At 33.1% G+C, this 25,955-nt stretch overlaps 1 protein-coding gene across 1 annotated transcript in view; it reads left to right on the top strand.

Annotated features, from left to right (window-relative positions):
* Positions 1-7,872: 7,872 nt before the first annotated feature.
* Positions 7,873-25,955, top strand: part of LOC143242299 (serine proteinase stubble-like) — a 32,507-nt gene continuing 14,424 nt past the window's right edge. Inside the window, exons 1-3 of the mRNA XM_076485660.1 lie at positions 7,873-8,361; positions 13,195-13,280; positions 25,437-25,904. Coding sequence (XP_076341775.1) covers positions 13,226-13,280; positions 25,437-25,904 — 523 coding nt within the window. The 5' untranslated portion in view covers positions 7,873-8,361; positions 13,195-13,225. The remainder of the gene's footprint in view (positions 8,362-13,194; positions 13,281-25,436; positions 25,905-25,955) is intronic.

The raw sequence follows: 25,955 nt of genomic DNA, 5'->3' as shown, positions 1-25,955 counted from the left end.
AATGGTTGAGTAGTATACATTTAAACAATACTTACAAAAGTTATCATTCTGTAATGGTTGAGTATTAGACATTTAAACAATACTTACAAAAGTTATCATTCTGTAATGGTTGAGTAGTAGACATTTAAACAATACTTACAAAAGTTATCATTCTGTAATGGTTGAGTATTAGACATTTAAACAATACTTACAAAAGTTATCATTCTGTAATGGTTGAGTAGTATACATTTAAACAATACTTACAAAAGTTATCATTCTCTAATGGTTGAGTAGTAGACATTTAAACAATACTTACAAAAGTTATCATTCTGTAATGGTTGAGTAGTAGACATTTAAACAATACTTACAAAAGTTGTCATTCTGTAATGGTTGAGTAGTAGACATTTAAACAATACTTACAAAAGTTATCATTCTCTAATGGTTGTGTAGTATACATTTAAACAATACTTACAAAAGTTATCATTCTCTAATGGTTGAGTAGTATACATTTAAACAATACTTACAAAAGTTATCATTCTCTAATGGTTGAGTAGTAGACATTTAAACAATACTTACAAAAGTTATCATTCTGTAATGGTTGAGTAGTAGACATTTAAACAATACTTACAAAAGTTGTCATTCTGTAATGGTTGAGTAGTAGACATTTAAACAATACTTACAAAAGTTATCATTCTCTAATGGTTGAGTAGTATACATTTAAACAATACTTACAAAAGTTATCATTCTCTAATGGTTGAGTAGTATACATTTAAACAATACTTACAAAAGTTATCATTCTCTAATGGTTGAGTAGTATACATTTAAACAATACTTACAAAAGTTATCATTCTCTAATGGTTGAGTAGTAGACATTTAAACAATACTTACAAAAGTTATCATTCTCTAATGGTTGAGTAGTAGACATTTAAACAATACTTACAAAAGTTGTCATTCTGTAATGGTTGAGTAGTAGACATTTAAACAATACTTACAGAAGTTGTCATTCTCTAATGGTTGTGTAGTATACATTTAAACAATACTTACAAAAGTTATCATTCTCTAATGGTTGAGTAGTAGACATTTAAACAATACTTACAAAAGTTATCATTCTCTAATGGTTGAGTAGTAGACATTTAAACAATACTTACAAAAGTTGTCATTCTGTAATGGTTGAGTAGTAGACATTTAAACAATACTTACAAAAGTTTTCATTCTCTAATGGTTGAGTAATAGACATTTAAACGATACTTACAAAAGTTATCATTCTCTAATGGTTGAGTAGTAGACATTTAAACAATACTTACAAAAGTTATCATTCTCTAATGGTTGAGTAGTAGACATTTAAACAATACTTACAAAAGTTGTCATTCTGTAATGGTTAAGTAGTAGACATTTAAACAATACTTACAAAAGTTTTCATTCTCTAATGGTTGAGTAATAGACATTTAAACAATACTTACAAAAGTTATCATTCTCTAATGGTTGAGTAGTAGACATTTAAACAATACTTACAAAAGTTATCATTCTGTAATGGTTGAGTAGTAGACATTTAAACAATACTTACAAAAGTTATCATTCTCTAATGGTTGAGTAATAGACATTTAAACAATACTTACAAAAGTTATCATTCTCTAATGGTTGAGTAGTAGACATTTAAACAATACTTACAAAAGTTGTCATTCTGTAATGGTTAAGTAGTAGACATTTAAACAATACTTACAAAAGTTTTCATTCTCTAATGGTTGAGTAATAGACATTTAAACAATACTTACAAAAGTTATCATTCTGTAATGGTTGAGTAGTAGACATTTAAACAATACTTACAAAAGTTATCATTCTGTAATGGTTGAGTAGTAGACATTTAAACAATACTTACAAAAGTTATCATTCTGTAATGGTTGAGTAGTAGACATTTAAACAATACTTACAAAAGTTTTCATTCTGTAATGGTTGAGTAGTAGACATTTAAACAATACTTACAAAAGTTATCATTCTGTAATGGTTGAGTAGTAAACATTTAAACAATACTGACAAAAGTTATCATTCTGTAATGGTTGAGTAGTTGACATTTAAACAATACTTACAAAAGTTATTATTCTGTAATGGTTGTGTAGTAGACATTTAAACAATACTTACAAAAGTTATCATTCTGTAATAGTTGAGTAGTAGACATTTAAACAATACTTACAAAAGTTATCATTCTGTAATAGTTGAGTAGTAGACATTTAAACAATACTTACAAAAGTTATCATTCTCTAATGGTTGAGTAGTAGACATTTAAACAATACTTACAAAAGTTATCATTCTCTAATGGTTGAGTAGTAGACATTTAAACAATACTTACAAAAGTTATCATTCTGTAATAGTTGAGTAGTAGACATTTAAACAATACTTACAAAAGTTATCATTCTCTAATGGTTGAGTAGTAGACATTTAAACAATACTTACAAAAGTTTTCATTCTCTAATGGTTGAGTAATAGACATTTAAACAATACTTACAAAAGTTATCATTCTCTAATGGTTGAGTAGTAGACATTTAAACAATACTTACAAAAGTTATCATTCTGTAATGGTTGAGTAGTAGACATTTAAACAATACTTACAAAAGTTTTCATTCTGTAATGGTTCAGTAGTAGACATTTAAACAATACTTACAAAAGTTATCATTCTGTAATGGTTGAGTTGTAGACATTTAAACAATACTGACAAAAGTTATCATTCTGTAATGGTTGAGTAGTAGACATTTAAACAATACTTACAAAAGTTGTCATTCTCTAATGGTTGAGTAGTAGACATTTAAACAATACTTACAAAAGTTATCATTCTGTAATAGTTGAGTAGTAGACATTTAAACAATACTTACAAAAGTTATCATTCTCTAATGGTTGAGTAGTAGACATTTAAACAATACTTACAAAAGTTATCATTCTCTAATGGTTGAGTAGTAGACATTTAAACAATACTTACAAAAGTTATCATTCTCTAATGGTTGAGTAGTAGACATTTAAACAATACTTACAAAAGTTATCATTCTGTAATGGTTGAGTAGTAGACATTTAAACAATACTTACAAAAGTTATCATTCTGTAATGGTTGAGTAGTTGACATTTAAATAATACTTACAAAAGTTATCATTCTGTAATGGTTGAGTAGTATACATTTAAACAATTCTTACTAATGTTATCATTCTCTAATGGTTGAGTAGTAGACGTTTAAACAATACTTACAAAAGTTATCATTCTCTAATGGTTGTGTAGTAGACATTTAAACAATACTTACAAAAGTTATCATTCTCTAATGGTTGAGTAGTAGACATTTAAACAAGACTGACAAAAGTTATCATTCTGTAATGGTTGAGTAGTATACATTTAAACAATACTTACAAAAGTTATCATTCTGTAATGGTTGAGTAGTATACATTTAAACAATACTTACAAAAGTTATCATCATGTAATGGTTGAGTAGTATACATTTAAACAATACTTACAAAAGTTATCATTCTCTAATAGTTGAGTAGTAGACATTTAAACAATACTTACAAAAGTTATCATTCTCTAATGGTTGTGTAGTAGACATTTAAACAATACTTACAAAAGTTATCATCATGTAATGGTTGAGTAGTAGACATTTAAACAATACTTACAAAAGTTATCATCATGTAATGGTTGAGTAGTAGACATTTAAACAATACTTACAAAAGTTATCATTCTGTAATGGTTGAGTAGTAGACATTTAAACAATACTTACAAAAGTTATCATTCTGTAATGGTTGAGTAGTTGACATTTAAATAATACTTACAAAAGTTATCATTCTGTAATGGTTGAGTAGTAGACATTTAAACAATACTTACAAAAGTTATCATCATGTAATGGTTGAGTAGTAGACATTTAAACAATACTTACAAAAGTTATCATCATGTAATGGTTGAGTAGTAGACATTTAAACAATACTTACAAAAGTTATCATTCTGTAATGGTTGAGTAGTATACATTTAAACAATACTTACAAAAGTTATCATTCTGTAATGGTTGAGTAGTTGACATTTAAACAATACTTACAAAAGTTATCATTCTGTAATGTTTGAGTAGTAGACATTTAAACAATACTTACAAAAGTTATCATTCTCTAATGGTTGAGTAGTAGACATTTAAACAATACTTACAAAAGTTATCATTCTGTAATGGTTGAGTAGTTGACATTTAAATAATACTTACAAAAGTTATCATTCTGTAATGTTTGAGTAGTAGACATTTAAACAATACTTACAAAAGTTATCATTCTGTAATGGTTGAGTAGTAGACATTTAAACAATACTTACAAAAGTTGTCATTCTGTAATGGTTGAGTAGTATACATTTAAACACTACTTACAAAAGTTATCATTCTGTAATGGTTGAGTAGTTGACATTTAAATAATACTTACAAAAGTTATCATTCTGTAATGGTTGAGTAGTTGACATTTAAATAATACTTACAAAAGTTATCATTCTGTAATGGTTGAGTAGTAGACATTTAAACAATACTTACAAAAGTTATCATTCTGTAATGGTTGAGTAGTAGACATTTAAACAATACTTACAAAAGTTATCATTCTGTAATGGTTGAGTAGTTGACATTTAAATAATACTTACAAAAGTTATCATTCTGTAATGGTTGAGTAGTAGACATTTAAACAATACTTACAAAAGTTATCATTCTGTAATGGTTGAGTAGTATACATTTAAACAATACTCACAAAAGTTATCATTCTGTAATGGTTGAGTAGTAGACATTTAAATAATACTTACAAAAGTTATCATTCTGTAATGGTTGAGTAGTAGACATTTAAACAATACTTACAAAAGTTATCATTCTGTAATGGTTGAGTAGTATACATTTAAACAATACTTACAAAAGTTATCATTCTGTATTGTTTGACATCCTGGCAACAAAGAGACGTACATGATACTAGTAACAATGTTTAAAATAACTTTAACAACTAAACTGTTTTCTATTCTACTGTTTATCTTCTTACGTTGCTTTATGTGGGTCACTGATTATTGTACAACACGATAGTGTACTGGGTCTTCATGGGGTTATGTGAAGTTGGAGCGTCTCGGTCTTCATGGGGTTATGTGAAGTCGGAGAGTGATAAATGGATAGAACCAGATGCTCTGCCTTTCTCAGTAATTAATAAATATTCGTTTTAAAACTGTTATGAATGCGATAAGTGAAACTATCAATTCTGGTTTCATTTCTTTAAGTTAGAAGTTGGATTCTTTCTTCGTCAAAACGTTTCCCACACCTGAGGTGTTTTTGTTTAGATATCATGACGTTGTGTCAAAACACACCAACAAATCACAATAAGTAAGAAAGTAACCAAAATTAGCTTTAGAATTGTAACCCTGTTTTCCGAAACAGAATTATACTTTTCAGAACCAACCAGATTCTTTAACATATATATATGGTGATAAGTTTTCTTCTCTAAAACAGCTCAATAACTTCTTTTATTGTAACGTCATGGTTTGATTTTGAAATTAAGCACAAAGCTACTCGAGGGCTATCTGCGCTAGTCGTCCCAAATTTAGTAGTGTAAGATTAGAGGGAAGGCAGTTAGTCATCACCACCCACCGGCAATTCTTGGTATTCTCTTTTACCAACGAATAGCGGGATTGACCGTCACGGTATAACGCCCCCACGGCTGAAAGAGTGAGCACGTTTGGTGTCACGGGGATTCGAACCCGCGACTGTCAGTTCACGAGTCGAGTGCCTTAACCACCTGGCCATGCCGGGCCACATAATGGTCTACCTTGACTCTGTCTGCCACGGATGTCGTAGCCTGGTTATCACCCCATGGAATCTTGATGTACGGTTTCTTGTCATCGCCCGCATACAATCAGTACAGTCGTTTCAAGCATCATTATTTATGCTAATTGCTTAAGCTAATATCACGTGACGCTAAACGCTCTTTAATTAGAATAATTTTATAAAATTTAGCAAATTTACAGTGAAAAATGTACAATGAATAATAACCGTCCACTCACACGATTATTTTGAAAACTTGAACTATAAACTGCTAATCTATTTGACTTGACCTGGTTAATACTTATGTATTTTACGTCTTTTCACTCCATAATTTTGCCGCTCTAAATGAGCCTTCCTTGATACGAATGGCACAAAGCTAAAAACAATCCACTTTTACTCTTAGACAAAGCTGTAGTAAAAATGTTATACCAATATCTCACGTGATTTTTTGCGTGGGCGTGCGCAAAAGCTTTTTTAAATATTCACCTGCATTTGTTGAATAACATATTTACACGGCAAGGTTACTATATGTTGTAAAGATCTATCAGTGTGTCAAATTTGGTAAAAAAGAACTCTAAAAGTTAAGTTTCTTTTTTATATCAATTAAAGTATCTTTAAAGTTTTCCTACGTATGGGGCCTGGCATGGCCTAGCGCGTTAAGGCGTGCGCTTCGTAATCTGAGTGTCGCGGGTTCGCGCCCGAATCTCGCCAAACATGCTCGCCCTCCCAGCCGTGGGGGCGTTATAATGTGACGGTCAATCCCACTTTTCGTTGGTAAAATAGTAGCCCAAGAGTTGGTGGTGGGTGGTGATGACTAGCTGCCTTCCCTCTAGTCTTACACTGCTAAATTAGGGACGGCTAGCACAGATAGCCCTCGCGTAGCTTTGTGCGAAATTCCAAAACAAGCAAACAAACCCTACATATGGTGAGAATGAAAAAGGAAAAAATGGAGAAAGACTTGAATAAAAACTGGAGATGTCTTAGGTATTAATTAATGGATTGCCTTGAAATTTATGTGAAGTCCACTAAAGTACATCTACCGAAAATATTTATTAGTTTGAAGATAGAAAATCGTTAAACTATCACAAACAGTGTGTCCTGCTGATTGCCTTTTTAATAGCGTATCTTGGTGTTCACGACTAAAATGTATAATTCCATTTCAAGTAAGTGAGATTATACCAAAAATTTTTTCCCCCAAGTTGGCAGCGTCATTTCCGTCTAATCAACAACAAAAGCCTCGAGTAGCTTTGTGCCAGTTGCGAAAGACAGGTTCCCCGGTGAGACAGCGGTAAGTCTTTGGATTTACAGCGCTGAAATCAACAGCTCGATTTCCAGATAGCCCGCTGTGGTTTTACCATAAGAAAACACATGCACACTTTCTTAACAAAAATATATTGACCCGGCATGGCCAGGTGGGTTAAGGCGTTTGACTTGTAATTCGAGGGTCGCGAAAGTTCGTTTGTTTGTTTTTTTTAATTTCGCGCAAAACTACTCGAGGGCTATTTGCCCTAGCCATCTCTAATTTAGCAGTGTAAGACTAGAGAGAAGGCAGCTAGTCATCACCACCCATCGCCAACTCTTGGGCTACTCTTTTACCAGCGAATAGTGGGATAGACCGAACATTATAACGCCCCCCACAGCTGAAAAGGCGAACATGTTTGGTGAGACGGGGATGCGAACCCGCGACCCTCAGATTACGAGTCGCACGCCCTAACCCACCCGGCCATGCCGGGCGTGACAAGCGAAAGACAGCTATAACTAAAGACAGTTAACTGAAATGGAAAGATCAAGTTTTTTTAAAATAAAAATTCATTTGTAATCACCACTGTTCTGCCATAAAACTGTGTTTATTTATTGTTGAGTACAAAACTATGGACAAGAATATCTCTGATGTGCCATTCCACCAGACTTACCGCTGGGCCATCAGGGGGCGTTAAACTGTGTGTCTTAAAACATTAGATACATTATGTATTTTTTAGCTTTCATTCTTACCATAATTCTGTTGTATTATCGCATTGTGTCTGTTGGAGTTTGGAGCCACTGCTACTCACAATTTTCTTTCCTTCCGTGTGTGACAGAAACGCCGAATAAAGAGAAAGTTAAAAGAGTTTATAAACCTGAGTGACACTTTGTATAATTATTATCCGTTGCGAAGTGTTATGCACCAGGTGTCAGCAACCAAAATGGGCCGATGGTCATGTGTCTGGACACCTTCAACCAGCTGACCTTGATCCTGTCCTAGCTGAAGTAGTTCCAAGTCAATGATCGGGCACACCGAAATAGGTCATACCCTAGGTTCCGACCAAGACACAGTCTCTAGACATCTGCAGCTGAAATAGAGCACAGCTTCCACCGCGTGGCTGCAGGTAGTGGGTCAGCCAAGCAGTACAGGTAGATAAACACACAGGACTTGGAGAACAGAGATACCTCGACGCCAGTTCTCGCCTTCCTTCTTAGAAGTCAACAGTCAAAAAGCGAGCTCCGCACTCTGTGTGTTTTGAACTTTTGTTATCTGCTCCGTACGGGGGGCCGGAGCGTCCATGGACCACTGCGGGTTTGTGGAGAATATTCAGTAACACCGCTTCATTGAGAGGCAGGTACTGTAATTTCAAGTCTTGCTGAGTGAGAGTATGTGACTAAACCTGATAATTACTGTAATTTTCCTTGGTGATTGTTTATGTAATTATAACGTTTCAACTCATAGCAAAAATATGTTGATATATAATTATATCAGTAGTTTTACAATTATGATGATCAAAGTTTTAAATAACGCATATATATATATATATACCACAGACACCAATTGGAAATGTTAATTATGTAAACGTCCATTTAAGACAATAATTTGACGTACCAGTTTTAAACATTGCTTTGAGATGCCACTTTTAGAAATCTGATTTAAGACATCAATTTGGGGAAACATTTTTAAACGTTAATTTAAGATATTAATTTGAGGTACCAGTTTTACACGTTAATTTAAGACATTAATTTGAGGTAACAGTTTTAAACGTTAATTTAAGATATTAATTTAAGGAACCATTTTTAAATGTTAATTTAAGACATTAATTTGAGAAACCATTTTTCATTTTTAAACGTTAATTTAAGACATTAATTTGAAGAACCATTTTTAAACGTTAATTTAAGACATTAATTTGAGGTACCATTTTTAAACGGTAATTTAAGACATCAATTTGAGGTACCAGTTTTAAACTGTAATTTAAGACATTAATTTGAGGTACCATTTTTAAACGGTAATTGAAGACATCAATTTGAGGTACCAGTTTTAAACGGTAATTTAAGACATCAATTTGAGGTACCAGTTTTAAACGTTAATTTAAGACATTAATTTGAGGTACCAGTTTTAAACGTTAATTTAAGACATTAATTTGAAGAACCATTTTTAAACGGTAATTTAAGACATCAATTTGAGGTACCAGTTTTAAACGGTAATTTAAGACATCAATTTGAGGTACCAGTTTTAAACATTAAGATGTTAATTCGAGACGTTAATTGTTTTACAAAGGGCAAAAACAACAACAAGCAATATACATCTTAAACAAAGTAAAAAATGGCGAAATATAAAAACCTAATTGATGTTTCTACTGCAGCGGAAAACAGAGTAAGCTTTGTGTGTAGTCAGACGAGTTTGTGAAATATTTGATTAACAAAAAGGCAGGGTTAGCCGGTAGAGGGAGCTGTATGTTTAGTTGGGAGAAGTAATTTCTATTGACTGTAAACTTCTTGAACTTCGGATTAACGTCTTAAGTTTTGCCTGTTGGTTTTGATGTCAACAATTACTTCTAAACACGTTCTAATGTTTCTACGCAGATATAACCTAATGGAATTATGAAAACATAAACCATGAAGGTAAATTACAAAGCTTCTGCGCAAAACTACACAAGGAGCTATCTGTGCATAGCCATCAATATTCGCCACCAACACTTGGACTACTCTTATTGACTGTTACTTTTAAAACGCACTTACGGCCTCAAAGTGCGGAGCGAATTATTAGGGCAACGAGACGAGAGCCATGAATTTCCAGATTCACAGTATGGGCAACGTAAAATTCAGATACACTTTAATACATATATAATATTTTGACCTTTTGTTGCAAGGTTATTTTCCACAAGGAAAAAAAAACCCTTTAAAATATATGTTTTTTAATTTTCTTATGTTCACGTTTTGAGGCTGGAGTGTTTCCAAAATTATAAAATAAATGGTTTAACTGAGACTGTGAAGCGAATATTTAAAGTTCCGTTTGTTCTGTTTATTACATGTGTTAAACACAAAACCCAGGCGATAGGTAAATTTAGCAACCTTCGAGCAACAAAAACTGTCCTTGAAATGACCGGAAGTTTATCAAAGACTTCATAATTAAGTAAAATAATTAATATAGCCAATTATTATATTTGTAGTTTTAAAAAGTATTCACGAGTTCCATTTATTAGATAAAAATAAAACATTTTAATTTTTCGAAGGTGTCTTAACCTTCACATTTCATAAATTATATATTCGTAAAAACATTTAATGAGGCTGTAAAAACAGCCCTCTCTTTTATAGTTACCCTATATCAACCAGCGGTACGGAAGATTCTAACTGGTAATATATATTATGTAATTAGAACACAGCAAGTACTTATTTGTCCTGGATTTTATTCCATGAAATTGGAACACAGGGAAATATATAACTGTAACACGAAAAGGAAACAAAGCAAAAAACTTGGAAAGCTTACCCAAGCACATTCTGTCATAATTAGAAGAATAATCAATGTGACAAGGCTATTTAACCTCAAGTAACAATGTCATGGAGCCAGGAAAACCAATGTCCACAAACGGGTTTTGTCTTGTCCATTATTGTGGTCATTCTTATTGTCCGACTAATTTCTTAGAACCGCAGATCACGACCTTCCACTGGTCCCACTAACCCGGAAACAGAGAATCAGTAGGGCAATACGAACAGTGTCTCGGTCTGTTGCGAAGGCCAGGGACAGCCCACATTACAATGACTGTGGATGCTGACCTACATCACCGTGACGACGTTACGTAAATAACAACATCGTGCAAACAGGTCATTCGCCTTCGGGTTGCCTGGGCGGACTGTAAAAAAGTAATGCATGTATTTTTTTGTGTCAACATTTGTTTTTATTAATTCAGAAATCATAGAACCGAGACTGTCATGGAGAATGTTGCTTTTCTACCCGACAATGATTACAGGATAGAATTACAAGTTCCTTAAAAAATTATAAATTTTATCATAATAACGTAAGTAAAACTTTGTTACTAAATGTTTTGTTTTTTTTCTTCTGTATATTGAAACGGGTACAAAATGTTGTGGCCGGCCACATTTTTGTTCTGTGTATCAAAACGGAAGTAAAACATTGAAGCCACATTTCTTCTGTATATCGAAACAGACGCATATGTAGCTACGTATTTCTTCTGTGTGTCGGAAAGAATGTATTAGGAGCCACATTTTACTTTTGCATATTGGGCCAGCACAGTAACATTTTCTTTTGTGTGGAAATTAGGTTATACTTAAAGCTCACCAGGATATCACGTATCCCCCTCAGTTCCGAGATTTCCCGGGTGTTTGAAAACCGCCATGCTGTTGACTAATGCTACGTTGTCTTGGTAACATTGCAACACGTCACTGAGAACAAGAACTTAACTGTTCTTTTTCATTGGATGATTTAAAAGTTGAACCTTAACGGACACATAATAAATAATCACAAACGTAACACGTTTTTGTTTAAATAAAAGTATTATTTGATATGTAGAGCAAAAGGTTTTCGGTTTGATTAAACCAAATATAACTCTCAACATGAGAATAAAAATAAGAGAAGAAATATAAAGTGATTGTGACAAGTTCTTATAGCTGAAACCCTACAGTTCTTATAACGTAGCTTTATCACTAACTATCACTTTATCGTTCAATAACGTACGAAACACGTTTAATCACGGATTCTCGTTGTCCTCTTTATCTGTTTCTTTTATTCGAAAGTAATTTTATTTAGACCTTCTTTCTGATCATGAGAACAGATACATCAGTTTAAATAACTTTACCCGATATTTTTGCATCTATATCATATTGCAGCCTTTGTTCATTTTAAACTTGTTTCACATAACTTGCACTACTGACGCAGAAAACGTATTACAGAGGGCGCTTCGAAAAAAATGTATTTATTCATTCACTTTACGGTTTTAAACTCTTATTATACTTATTAATTATTCCTTTATTTTACGGTTTTAAGCATCTCATTATATTTATTAATGTTTTACAAGTCATGTTGGTTAACGTTATGTTTATTTTTACTTGCTTAATCGATTATCTGTACTACACTGCTTATTGGAAGCTATAACTTCGAACACGTCAAATATTCTGCGAGTTTATGCGAACGACTCATTTCTTTCTGTTTACAGTAAAGCTACGCGAGTTAGTTATTTTGCCCTAAAAACCCTCAAACTTGCCGCCGAGTTACCGAGAGCATTTATGCAAGGAAATACATTCTTTTTAAAAAACTGTAAGTTTGAACAAACCCGTTTTTAAAGTCCTGAAAATAAATTTTAGTTTTCCAGAAGTTACAACCTAACCTAATATACTTATTAAAAAGAAGTTATTTTTTCATGTTACAAAATATTTTAGTCTCAGTCAACACGAATAAATTCAGCAATTTATAATGCTAATTATCAAATTACTTAAAATGAAATTACAAAGGATGTGAACGAAATAAATACTGTTATAAACTGTTAAAGGCGCTTTTGTTATTCAACTTTTTTGATTGACTAGAGCTTGAGAATATATTTTTTTCAAGTAAGTTTCTCCTTATTAATAATTTTAGCATTCACTTGGTCTAGCAGCCCGGCATAACCAGGTGGGTTAAGGCGTTCCACTCATAATCCGAGGGTCGTGGATTCGAATCCCCGTTGCACCAAACAAGCTCGCTCCATTCATACAAAATCGAACTAAAACCGCTTACATTTCTTATTCTCAGAAAGGGTAGCAGAGATTTTTACATTAATATATAATTGGAAACTCCATTAAAAATAAATTACTTTGAGTTTCGCTTTTTGCCTCCTGTTGGCGCAGAACATTTGAGATGCAAATTCAAGTTGAAACATATATATGTATATAAACATAATTAAATTGTAAACATTTATTTATCTAATTCTGTATCAAGGCCAACAAATTATTGATTAATCTTCTCCGATCATATTTTAGTAATATTTTCATTTCTTATTATTGGTACCTGACAAATGTGACTTATTTGTTATTGTTATTGTTGGCACTTGATAAAACTATTTTACACATTGTCGTAAGTATATATTTAAAACTTGCACGCTTTCAGCCCATTACAAACTTTAGTATTTGCTCTCATACTTAAAATGACCATAAATTATTTTGTTTTGATTTATTTATTTTTTTACTTTCTCTAGGGTCAACTTATGGTTATGCAAAAGAGCAACAATGGCAGGTTTAGCTAGGATCACCGTATTTTTTATAATTACTAACTTCTACTTGTGTAAGTATGACGCAGAAAATCTCTTATGAGTGACGATTTCAAACATTATAAGTGTCTTCACATCTAATTCTGCTAGCTGAATGTACCATTTGTATTTAAGTTACTTGTATTTTCAGTTTTGTAATCTGTGGTATTTCTGGTTCTTCGTCTTGATGGGAATTTGAATTCTGGATGTTTAAAACATGTAGAAACTATTTTATTAAAACTAGTCTAAACTTTAGAAACTACCTTCTTAACATTAAGTCTAAACTTGTAGATACTATTTTATTAAAACTAGTCTAAACTTTAGAAACTACCCTCTTAACATTAAGTCTAAACTTGTAGATACTATTTTATTAAAACTAGTCTAAACTTTAGAAACTACCTTCTTAACATTAAGTATAAACTTGTAGATACTATTTTATTAAAACTAGTCTAAACTTTAGAAACTACCTTCTTAACATTAAGTCTAAACTTGTAGATACTATTTTATTAAAACTAGTCTAAACTTTAGAAACTATCTTCTTAACATTAAGTCTAAACTTGTAGAAACTATTTTATTAAAACTAGTCTTAACTTTAGAAACTACCTTCTTATCATTAAGTCTAAACTTGTAGATACTATTTTATTAAAACAAGTCTTAACTTTAAAAACTACCTTCTTAACATTAAGTCTAAACTTGTAGATACTATTTTATTAAAACTAGTCTTAACTTTAGAAACTACCTTCTTATCATTAAGTCTAAACTTGTAGATACTATTTTATTAAAACTAGTCTTAACTTTAGAAACTACCTTCTTAACATTAAGTCTAAACTTTAGATAGAAACTACCTTCTTATCGTTAAGTCTAAACTTGTAGAAAAAATTTTATTAAAACTAAGTCTAAATTTGAAGATACTATTTTGTTAACACTTCGTCTAAATTTGTAGATACTCTCTTATTAACACTAACTCTAAGCTTGTAGAAACTACTTTATTAACATTAAGTCATTTTTAACAGAAATAAAAGATTATATAAATTGTTTTTAATTTGTGAGGATTTAGAGCTTTCTTTCAAAAATACGATCTAATAAGTTACCGATAATTTATAGAAGCTTGGATTTAATTTTAAATTTGTGATCTTTATATAATTTGTTGTTGATGTCAGTTGGTATAAATCGTGTTTAAAGTTGTGAGTTTATAAGTTGTTTTTAATTTGAGTTAGTGTAAACATTGTTTAAAGTTGTAAGTTTATAATTTGCCGTTAACGTAATTTGGTGTTAGTCTTGTTGAAAGATTTGGGGTTTATAATTTGTTGTTAACGTAATTTGGTGTAAACTTTGTTTAAAGTTGCCACAAGTTTTGACCTCATAAATATTAAGCAGACGTGATGACGAGAAAATTATATATTTACAAACGGCTGGTATGAGTACAAAAAGCACTATCTAGGGGAGCGAACAACGTTTTGACCTTGTTCGGTCATTGCTGATTTTCACATATATAATTAAGCAGACGAAAAAAAATCGTTTTTCGCCGTAAACAAACTTGGTTCTCTAACGATATGTTTACGTTAGGTTTGTTTTCTTTCATTTTCGTCTCTTCTAACATATTTTCATTAAATAAAAGTACGTCCTCGTTGGTTCAGTGATAACTCTAAGAGCTGAGAACACTAAAACTCTGGTTTCAAAACTTGTACTGGACAGAAAACAACAGCTGATGGTATAGCTTTGTGTAACAATAGAGAATTAAAGTCCTTTTGAATTACGTTAATAAATAAACATACGTTTTGTCCCTAACTCCTTCTATTTGTGTATTTCATGCTACCGATAATTCAGTGAGTTACGGAATTATAACGCTAAGATCTGATGTTCGATTCTCCGTGGTGACACACCAGATAGTCTAATGTGGCTTTTCCCTTTTTGCCAAACAAACAAATAGCACTGATTTGCCCCCCCCCCCGCTAGTACAGCGGTATGTCTTTTGATTTACAACGCTAAAATCAGTGCTTCGATTCCCCTCGGTGGGCTGAGCAGATAGCCTGATGTGGCTTTGCAATAAGAAAACACACACACAGTACCGATTTATATATGTAAGAAGCGGATGTCAAACCTTTATCTTTACTATATACTGTTCATATACAAAAATAATATATTTTATGCTATTAATAATCTTTATTTGTTTCTTTTCCTTGTGATTTTTTAACGTAAATAACTAGTAGATGGTCTATTGTGCTTTCTCTACAGCGATATTAGAACCCCTATTTTTAGCGTTATGAACCTTCAAGTCTATTGCTGAACAACCAAGTGGTTTCGCTTATGCTAAGTTGAATGATTTATGTTATTTTTCTTTAATCTAATGTGTTTGTTTGTAATTAAGCACAAAGCTACACAATGGGCTATCTATGATTTGGCCACTACGGGTATCAAAACCCGGTTTCTAGTGTTATAAATCCACAGACGTACCTCTGTATCACTAATCTTTAATCTAAATAGTTTATGTAAAAACCAGCTGAGGATAGCTTTTTATTAGTGTCCAAATATTATTACTGTTTATTTATCAGCTTAACTTTCCTGAAAGAGGCCGCTTGGCGAGATCACCTGTTTTAATCACTCGTACCATTATACAATAGTGTTTGTCTGTCAGTGAATTAATACATGCTACAATTACGTCACATAAAGGACGCATAACGCTGCAATTCGTACTGTTGCAAAGTTAGTAAGCGTGCGCATGCCATGAATCGCGAGAAGAATTATGCACTCCGTCGGCTACAACGCAGCATGGCAAATGAACTTCAAAAAAGGCAAGAAACAAAAATATCCGCTGCCCTTAATTTTGCCTTTATTTATTCTTGAAACAGAACACTTTTGGAAGCTTTGCGGTATTACATCTGGTACAGTATAAATAGTTAAAAATAATGTAGGTTTAACAATGTTGGAAGCTTTGCGGTAGTACATCTGGTACAGTATAAATAGTTAAAAATAATGTGGGTTTAACAATGTTGGAAGCTTTGCGGTGGTACATCTGGTACAGTATAAATAGTTAAAAATAATGTGGGTTTAACAATGTTGGAAGCTTTGCGGTAGTACATCTGGTACAGTATAAATAGTTAAAAATAATGTGGGTTTAATATTTAGGAAGCTTTGCGGTATTACATCTGGTACAGTATAAATAGTTAAAAATAATGTGGGTTTAACATTTAGGAAGCTTTGCGGTAGTACATCTGGTTCTGGTACAGTATAAATAGTTAAAAATAATGTGGGTTTAACAATGTTGGAAGCTTTGCGGTAGTACATCTGGTACAGTATAAATAGTTAAAAATAATGTGGGTTTAACAATGTTGGAAGCTTTGCGGTAGTACATCTGGTACAGTATAAATAGTTAAAAATAATGTGGGTTTAACAATGTTGGAGGCTTTGCGGTATTACATCTGGTACAGTATAAATAGTTAAACATAATGTGAATTTACCAACCTTAATTATTCATTTCAACACCTTTAACTTCGTTACACTTAGGAAAAATGAACATTATTAGTTGTAAACAACAGAGCTGTTCTTATAATTTCAATGATACTAAAGTCAAGGCCCGGCATGGACTGGTGGGTTAAGGCGCTCGACTCGTAATCTGAGGGTCGCGGATTCCAATCCCCGTCACACCAAATATGCTCGCTTTTTTAGCCTTGGGAGCGTTATAATGTTACGGTCAATCCCACTATTCGTTGATAAAATAATATCCGAAGAGTTGGCGGTGGGTAGTAATGACTAGCTGTCTTCCCTCTTGTCTTACACTGCTAAATTAGGGACGGCTAGCACAGACAGCCCTCGAGTAGCTTTGCACGAAATTCAAAACAAACCAATAGTAAGAACAAACAATATATATAATCTTGCACACAGTTCAGCGATTACTACGCCCTTTCTTAGAAACACAGGTTACTCATTCCCCTTAGAAAGAACGTCTGTATCTTTTCTAACTATATTAACCTAATTTCCAAGCACGAGTAGCGACGCGTGTTCTCAGCGTCCATAACGCATGTGGTTAGCGCACGGGTGGTTGTTAGCGAAACCTTGACGTGGTAATCACACTTGACTTCTAACGAAAAATATTCGGGTTCAATGACTTATGGTTGCAATAAACGTTAAGTTATTCTGAAATAGAGTACGAAAAGCTGTATTCGAAACGTTATTAACTTAATAAACAAAGATCCGGTATCAGTAGGATATCCGACCTGGTTACCATGAATATATGAAAATTAAAAATTGTCATACGTTTTTGAGGAGGGTGTTGACAACGCTTGGATCTACGTTGTCCGTTAGATTTAACTTCAAGTGGTACGAAGTAAGAATGCGCGAGGTTAAAATTTAGCCCGTGGCAGCAATCGAAACGGTGAAGGAGACAGGATAACACAATGATTAACGTTGTTTTTCTAAAGATAAAAGTTAAGGTGGGAACACTACAACCCCCCTCTCCTGTGATGGAAATACCTTATTTTTGAAAAGCAGCTATCATAAACTTATCTAATTATAAAGCTGGTCTCTTATCTTAAGCAGCTATCATAAACTTATCTAATTATAAAGGTGGTCTCATATCTTAAGCAGTTATCATAAACTTATCTAATTATAAAGCTGGTCTCATATCTTAAGCAGTTATCATAAACTTATCTAATTATAAAGGTGGTCTCATATCTTAAGCAGTTATCATAAACTTACCTAATTATAAAGCTGGTCTCCTATCTTAAGCAGCTATCATAAACTTACCTAATTATAAAGCTGGTCTCCTATCTTAAGCAGCTATCATAAACTTACCTAATTATAAAGCTGGTCTCCTATCTTAAGCAGCTATCATAAACTTACCTAATTATAAAGCTGGTCTCCTATCTTAAGCAGCTATCATAAACTTATCTAATTATAAAGCTGGTCTCCTATCTTAAGCAGTTATCATAAACTTATCTAATTATAAAGGTGGTCTCCTATCTTAAGCAGCTATCATAAACTTATCTAATCATAAAGCTGGTCTCCTATCTTAAGCAGCTATCATAAACTTACCTAATTATAAAGCTGGTCTCCTATCTTAAGCAGCTATCATAAACTTATCTAATCATAAAGCTGGTCTCCTATCTTAAACAGCTATCATAAACTTATCTAATCATAAAGCTGGTCTCCTATCTTAAGCAGCTATCATAAACTTATCTAATCATAAAGCTGGTCTCCTATCTTAAGCAGCTATCATAAACTTATCTAATCATAAAGCTGGTCTCCTATCTTAAGCAGCTCTCATAAACTTATCTAATTATAAAGCTGGTCTCCTATCTTAAGCAGCTCTCATAAACTTACCTAATTATAAAGCTGGTCTCCTATCTTAAGCAGCTATCATAAACTTATCTAATTATAAAGCTGGTCTCCTATCTTAAACAGCTATCATAAACTTACCTAATTATAAAGCTGGTCTCCTATCTTAAGCAGCTATCATAAACTTATCTAATTATAAAGCTGGTCTCCTATCTTAAGCAGCTATCATAAACTTATCTAATTATAAAGCTGGTCTCCTATCTTAAGCAGCTATCATAAACTTATCTAATCATAAAGCTGGTCTCCTATCTTAAGCAGTTATAAACTTATCTAATTATAAAGTTGGTCTCCTATCTTAAGCAGCTATCATAAACTTATCTAATCATAAAGCTGGTCTCCTATCTTAAGCAGCTATCATAAACTTACCTAATTATAAAGCTGGTCTCCTATCTTAAGCAGCTATCATAAACTTATCTAATCATAAAGCTGGTCTCCTATCTTAAACAGCTATCATAAACTTATCTAATCATAAAGCTGGTCTCCTATCTTAAGCAGCTATCATAAACTTATCTAATCATAAAGCTGGTCTCCTATCTTAAACAGCTATCATAAACTTATCTAATCATAAAGCTGGTCTCCTATCTTAAGCAGCTATCATAAACTTACCTAATTATAAAGCTGGTCTCATATCTTAAGCAGCTATCATAAACTTATCTAATTATAAAGCTGGTCTCCTATCTTAAGCAGCTCTCATAAACTTATCTAATTATAAAGCTGGTGTCCTATCTTAAGCAGCTCTCATAAACTTACCTAATTATAAAGCTGGTCTCCTATCTTAAGCAGCTATCATAAACTTACCTAATTATAAAGCTGGTCTCCTATCTTAAGCAGCTATCATAAACTTACCTAATTATAAAGCTGGTCTCCTATCTTAAGCAGCTATCATAAACTTATCTAATTATAAAGCTGGTCTCCTATCTTAAGCAGCTATAAACTTATCTAATCATAAAGCTGGTCTCCTATCTTAAACAGCTATCATAAACTTATCTAATCATAAAGCTGGTCTCCTATCTTAAGCAGCTCTCATAAACTTACCTAATTATAAAGCTGGTCTCCTATCTTAAGCAGCTATCATAAACTTACCTAATTATAAAGCTGGTCTCCTATCTTAAGTAGCTATCATAAACTTATCTAATCATAAAGCTGGTCTCCTATCTTAAGCAGTTATCATAAACTTATCTAATTATAAAGCTGGTCTCCTATCTTAAGCAGCTATCATAAACTTATCTAATCATAAAGCTGGTTTCCTATCTTAAGCAGCTATCATAAACTTACCTAATTATAAAGCTGGTCTCCTATCTTAAGCAGCTATCATAAACTTATCTAATCATAAAGCTGGTCTCCTATCTTAAACAGCTATCATAAACTTATCTAATCATAAAGCTGGTCTCCTATCTTAAACAGCTATCATAAACTTATCTAATCATAAAGCTGGTCTCCTATCTTAAGCAGCTATCATAAACTTATCTAATCATAAAGCTGGTCTCATATCTTAAGCAGCTATCATAAACTTATCTAATTATAAAGCTGGTCTCCTATCTTAAGCAGCTCTCATAAACTTATCTAATTATAAAGCTGGTCTCCTATCTTAAGCAGCTCTCATAAACTTATTTAATTTTAAAGCTGGTCTCCTATCTTAAGCAGCTCTCATAAACTTACCTAATTATAAAGCTGGTCTTCTATCTTAAGCAGCTATCATAAACTCACCTTATTATAAAGCTGGTCTCCTATCTTAAGCAGCTATCATAAACTTACCTAATTATAAAGCTGGTCTCCTATCTTAAGCAGCTATCATAAACTTATCTAATTATAAAGCTGGTCTCCTATCTTAAGCAGCTATCATAAACTTATCTAATCATAAAGCTGGTCTCCTATCTTAAGCAGCTATCATAAACTTATCTAATCATAAAGCTGGTCTCCTATCTTAAGCAGCTATCATAAACTTATCTAATTATAAAGCTGGTCTCCTATCTTAGGCAGCTATCATAAACTTACCTAATATAAAGCTGGTCTCCTATCTTAAGCAGCTATCACAAACGTACCTAATTATAAAGCTGGTCTACTATCTTAAGCAGCTATCATAAACTTACCTAATTATAAAGCTGGTCTCCTATCTTAAGCAGCTATCATAAACTTATCTAATCATAAAGCTGGTCTCCTACCTTAAGCAGCTATCATAAACTTACCTAATAATAAAGCTGGTCTCCTATCTTAAGCAGCTATCATAAACTTATCTAATCAAAAAGCTGGTCTCCGATCTTAAGCAGCTATCATAAACTTATCTAATCATAAAGCTGGTCTCCTATCTTAAGCAGCTATCATAAACTTATCTAATTATAAAGCTGGTCTCCTATCTTAAGCAGCTCTCATAAACTTATCTAATTATAAAGCTGGTCTCCTATCTTAAGCAGCTATCATAAACTTACCTAATTATAAAGCTGGTCTCCTATCTTAAGCAGCTATCATAAACTTACCTAATTATAAAGCTGGTCTCCTATCTTAAGCAGCTATCATAAACTTACCTGATTATAAAGCTGGTCTCCTATCTTAAGCAGCTATCATAAACTTACCTAATTATAAAGCTGGTCTCCTATCTTAAACAGCTATCATAAACTTACCTAATTATAAAGCTGGTCTCCTACCTTAAACAGCTATCATAAACTTATCTAATTATAAAGCTGGTCTCCTATCTTAAGCAGCTATCATAAACTTACCTAATTATAAAGCTGGTCTCCTACCTTAAACAGCTATCATAAACTTATCTAATTATAAAGCTGGTTTCCTATCTTAAGCAGCTATCATAAACTTACCTAATTATAAAGCTGGTCTCCTATCTTAAGCAGCTATCATAAACTTACCTAATTATAAAGCTGGTCTCCTATCTTAAGTAGCTATCATAAACTTACCTAATTATAAAGCTGGTCTCCTATCTTAAGCAGCTATCATAAACTTATCTAATTATAAAGCTGGTCTTCTATCTTAAGTAGCTATCATAAACTTACCTAGTTATAAAGCTGGTCTCCTATCTTAAGCAGCTATCATAAACTTACCTAATTATAAAGCTGGTCTCCTATCTTATTGATGACAACTTTATTCATACTATTCAAGACAGGATTTAGTTTTAATCTACAACGGTGAAGATATTTATAAACTCTATTAGTTCTCCACTAATCCACAAACAACGCCAGAAGCAAGACCTTATTTTACATTATCCGTAATGGTAGAAAAGAGAAATCCCATTTCATCCTGACGTTTAATATAGCAAGGTTTGTTATGTGCGACAGTTGAAAGAACTTATGTGTCTTATTGGTAATTTCTAAATGGAAATCGGTAAAAGAGAACAAAACGTGTTTTACAGTGCACTATCTCTAAACTCACTATACAGAAAATGTATACTTCGGTAGCAGAGTTTTAAGAACTTAATATCAGAGGTATGGAGACACCTCAAGGCTTTGCTGACGGAAAGCATGATCAACACAATACTATCAGATAACAGAAGGTTTAGTAGTACGTTTGAAATAGGGGACAGGACGTTACATAAAGGTTAAAGGTTACATGCCCATGTAAGGCTTAGGAAGTCAATACATTCTATATGCATCAAGTCCTCATGTTAGGATTTCCTCACCCAAAATACAAAATCATTCCAAGAAATAACATATCATGGGACATTTAACGACTTAATGTCTTTCCTTCAAGATAAAGAATGTCATCAGATATTTAACAACGTCATGTCTTTCCAAGAAATAGAATGCCATCAGATATTTAACGACCTCACGTTTTCCAAGACATAAAATGTCTTGCGACTTTATGTCTTTTCGAAACACCACAAGTTTTTGTTCCAGTTCTATTTACATTGTTAAGTGTTGTGTGTTATTCACATATAATTAAGTTTCATTTAATTAAAATGCTTGTGTTTTGTTTCCTTGTTTTAAAGGAACGCCACATCGTGAGCGCCATAGGAAATCGAACTTCAGATTTCAGCTTTGTTAGTCCATAAACTTACCGCTATCTCACAGGGTGACAACTTGCTGTTTAACAAAATGATGCATCCATTATAATTTTCTTTGTATCTTTGATTTCCACTCATTCGGCTAACAGTATATGTACAGCTTTAGTTTGTTTTTTTAAACATATTTACGGGGCTAGTCGGACATATACGGTGAACCTTCGTGATGCTACCAAATCCGCTTCAAAATCTGGCGGCTGAGACAGAAAGACAAGTGCCTCTAAAGAAAGCCTGCAGGCTAGAAACGTTACTAGAATATAAAAAAAAAAACAAAACAAGCAAGAGTCTGAAGTACAGGTGGCAGAAAGAGAAACAGAGGTGGAGGTGTTATATGTCATTCTCTCACTATCTGTCTCTCTGGGTTCCTACTTATCTTAATAACATGTTACTGGTAGCAACATTAACAACTTTAGATCTAACTGGCAGCAACATGAACAACTTCAGATCTAACTGACAGCAACATGAACAACTTCAGATCTAACTGGTAGTAACATAAACAACTTAATATCTAACTGGTAGTAACATAAACAACTTAATATCTAACTGGTAGTAACATAAACAACTTAATATCTAACTGGTAGTAACATAAACAACTTTAGATCTAACTGGCAGCAACATGAACAACTTCAGATCTAACTGGTAGTAACATAAACAACTTAATATCTAACTGGTAGTAACATAAACAACTTAATATCTAACTGGTAGTAACATAAACAACTTAATATCTAACTGGTAGTAACATAAACAACTTTAGATCTAACTGGCAGCAACATGAACAACTTCAGATCTAACTGGTAGTAACATAAACAACTTAATATCTAACTGGTAGTAAAATATAAACAACTTAATATCTAACTGGTAGTAACATAAACAACTTTAGATCTAACTGGCAGCAACATGAACAACTTCAGATCTAACTGGTAGTAACATAAACAACTTAATATCTAACTGGTAGTAACATAAACAACTTAATATCTAACTGGTAGTAACATAAACAACTTTAGATCTAACTGGCAGCAACATAAACAACTTAAGATCTAACTGGCAGCAACATGAACAACTTCAGATCTAACTGGTAGTAACATAAACAACTTAATATCTAACTGGTAGTAACATAAACAACTTAATATCTAACTGGTAGTAACATAAACAACTTAATATCTAACTGGTAGTAACATAAACAACTTAATATCTAACTGGTAGTAACATAAACAACTTTAGATCTAACTGGCAGCAACATAAACAACTTAAGATCTAACTGGCAGCAACATGAACAACTTCAGATCTAACTGGTAGTAACATAAACAACTTAATATCTAACTGGTAGTAACATAAACAACTTTAGATCTAACTGGCAGCAACATAAACAACTTAAGATCTAACTGGCAGCAACATGAACAACTTCAGATCTAACTGGTAGTAACATAAACAACTTAATATCTAACTGGTAGTAGCATTAATAACTTAATATCTAACTTGCAGCAACATGAACAACTTAATATCTAACTGGTAGTAACATGAACAACTTAAGATCTAACTGGCAGCAACATGAACAACTTCAGATCTAACTGGTAGTAACATAAACAACTTAAGATCTAACTGGTAGTAACATGAACAACTTAAGATCTAACTGGTAGTAACATGAATAACTTCAGATCTAACTGGTAGTAACATGAACAACTTAAGATCTAACTGGCAGCAACATGAACAACTTAATATCTAACTGGTAGTAACATGAATAACTTCAGATCTAACTGATAGTAGCATGAATAACTTCAGATCTAACACAGTACTTATCTTAAGGACTTCATGAAGAATGGTACAGAGTCCACTGGACGCTCTGGATGTCTCTGTTTAGGATATCCGTTTTATTTACCTTTCTTGTTAGTTTAGTTTGTTGTTGGAAAGCACAAAGCTACACAATGCTGTGTCCACCATGAGTATTGAAACCTGGTTTTTAGCTGGTAGTTTAGAAACTGAGTTGTTTTGAGGCTAACTGATACTAGTTTTCCATCTGTTATTGGCTGTTCAGACATTTGGTTTTATGGACTACATATTCTAGTTAGCTTGTGGATATCGTTATTTGACTCTAGTCCAACTTCTAACATTACTATCAGCATTTATTTTGATTTTCGTTTCTAAAAATACCCATGATCTGATAACTGTGTTTCGTGTTATTGAACAGAATGTACTTTGAAATAGTTGTTTGTGGTAGTCCTGTAATCTTGTACTTACTCACAGCTTCAGGTAGTCCTGTAATCTTGTACTTACTCACAGCTTCAGGTAGTCCTGTAATCTTGTACTTACTCACAGCTTCAGGTAGTCCTGTAATCTTGTACTTACTCACAGCTTCAGGTAGTCCTGTAATCTTGTACTTACTCACAGCTTCAGGTAGTCCTGTAATCTTGTACTTACTCATAGCTTCAGGTAATCCTGTAATCTTGTACTTACTCACAGCTTCAGGTAGTCCTGTAATCTTGTACTTACTCATAGCTTCAGGTAGTCCTGTAATCTTGTACTTACTCACAGCTTCAGGTAGTCCTGTAATCTTGTACTTACTCACAGCTTCAGGTAGTCCTGTAATCTTGTACTTACTCATAGCTTCAGGTAGTCCTGTAATCTTGTACTTACTCACAGCTTCAGGTAGTCCTGTAATCTTGTACTTACTCATAGCTTCAGGTAGTCCTGTAATCTTGTACTTACTCACAGCTTCAGGTAGTCCTGTAATCTTGTACTTACTCACAGCTTCAGGTAGTCCTGTAATCTTGTACTTACTCACAGCTTCAGGTAGTCCTGTAATTGTACTTACTCACAGCTTCAGGTAGTCCTGTAATCTTGTACTTACTCACAGCTTCAGGTCTACAAATTCGGCCCAAGCCGTGTTCTAACGACCTCGGTGAAAAGGGAACTTGTATGTTCGTGTGGGACTGTATCCAGACAGACGGAGTTCACTTAAATCACTGCTTAGATGGAATTTTAATCGGCAGTTGTTGTGGCCATAATGACGTGTCCAATACTGTGCCTGACTCTGTCCACCGGGACAAACCGTCTACAGGTGTCAGCACTCCGTCCACGGTGACCTCATCAGTGGTTACTAAACAGGCATCTACATCAAATATAAACAAATATACATTCACCACAGTAACCAGTAGCTTTACAACAACCAGACCCACAACAACGACTACAAGAAAACCTTCAACCACCACAACAACGACGACAATTTTATCTACAACCACACCAGCACCAACTAGTTTTCAACCAACTAGAAGAATTACGCGTCCCGGTATATCTAACAGAAGACCAGTCGACCCCTTTAAAGGTACGTACATGTTCACTGATAGCGGTAGAAACTAGATTTAGATAATGGAAA

The sequence above is a fragment of the Tachypleus tridentatus genome, unplaced genomic scaffold (assembly GCF_004210375.1).
Source record: "Tachypleus tridentatus isolate NWPU-2018 unplaced genomic scaffold, ASM421037v1 Hic_cluster_2, whole genome shotgun sequence".
In the NCBI taxonomy this organism is placed as follows: domain Eukaryota; kingdom Metazoa; phylum Arthropoda; class Merostomata; order Xiphosura; family Limulidae; genus Tachypleus; species Tachypleus tridentatus.
This window is presented reverse-complemented; position numbering and strand designations above follow the sequence as displayed.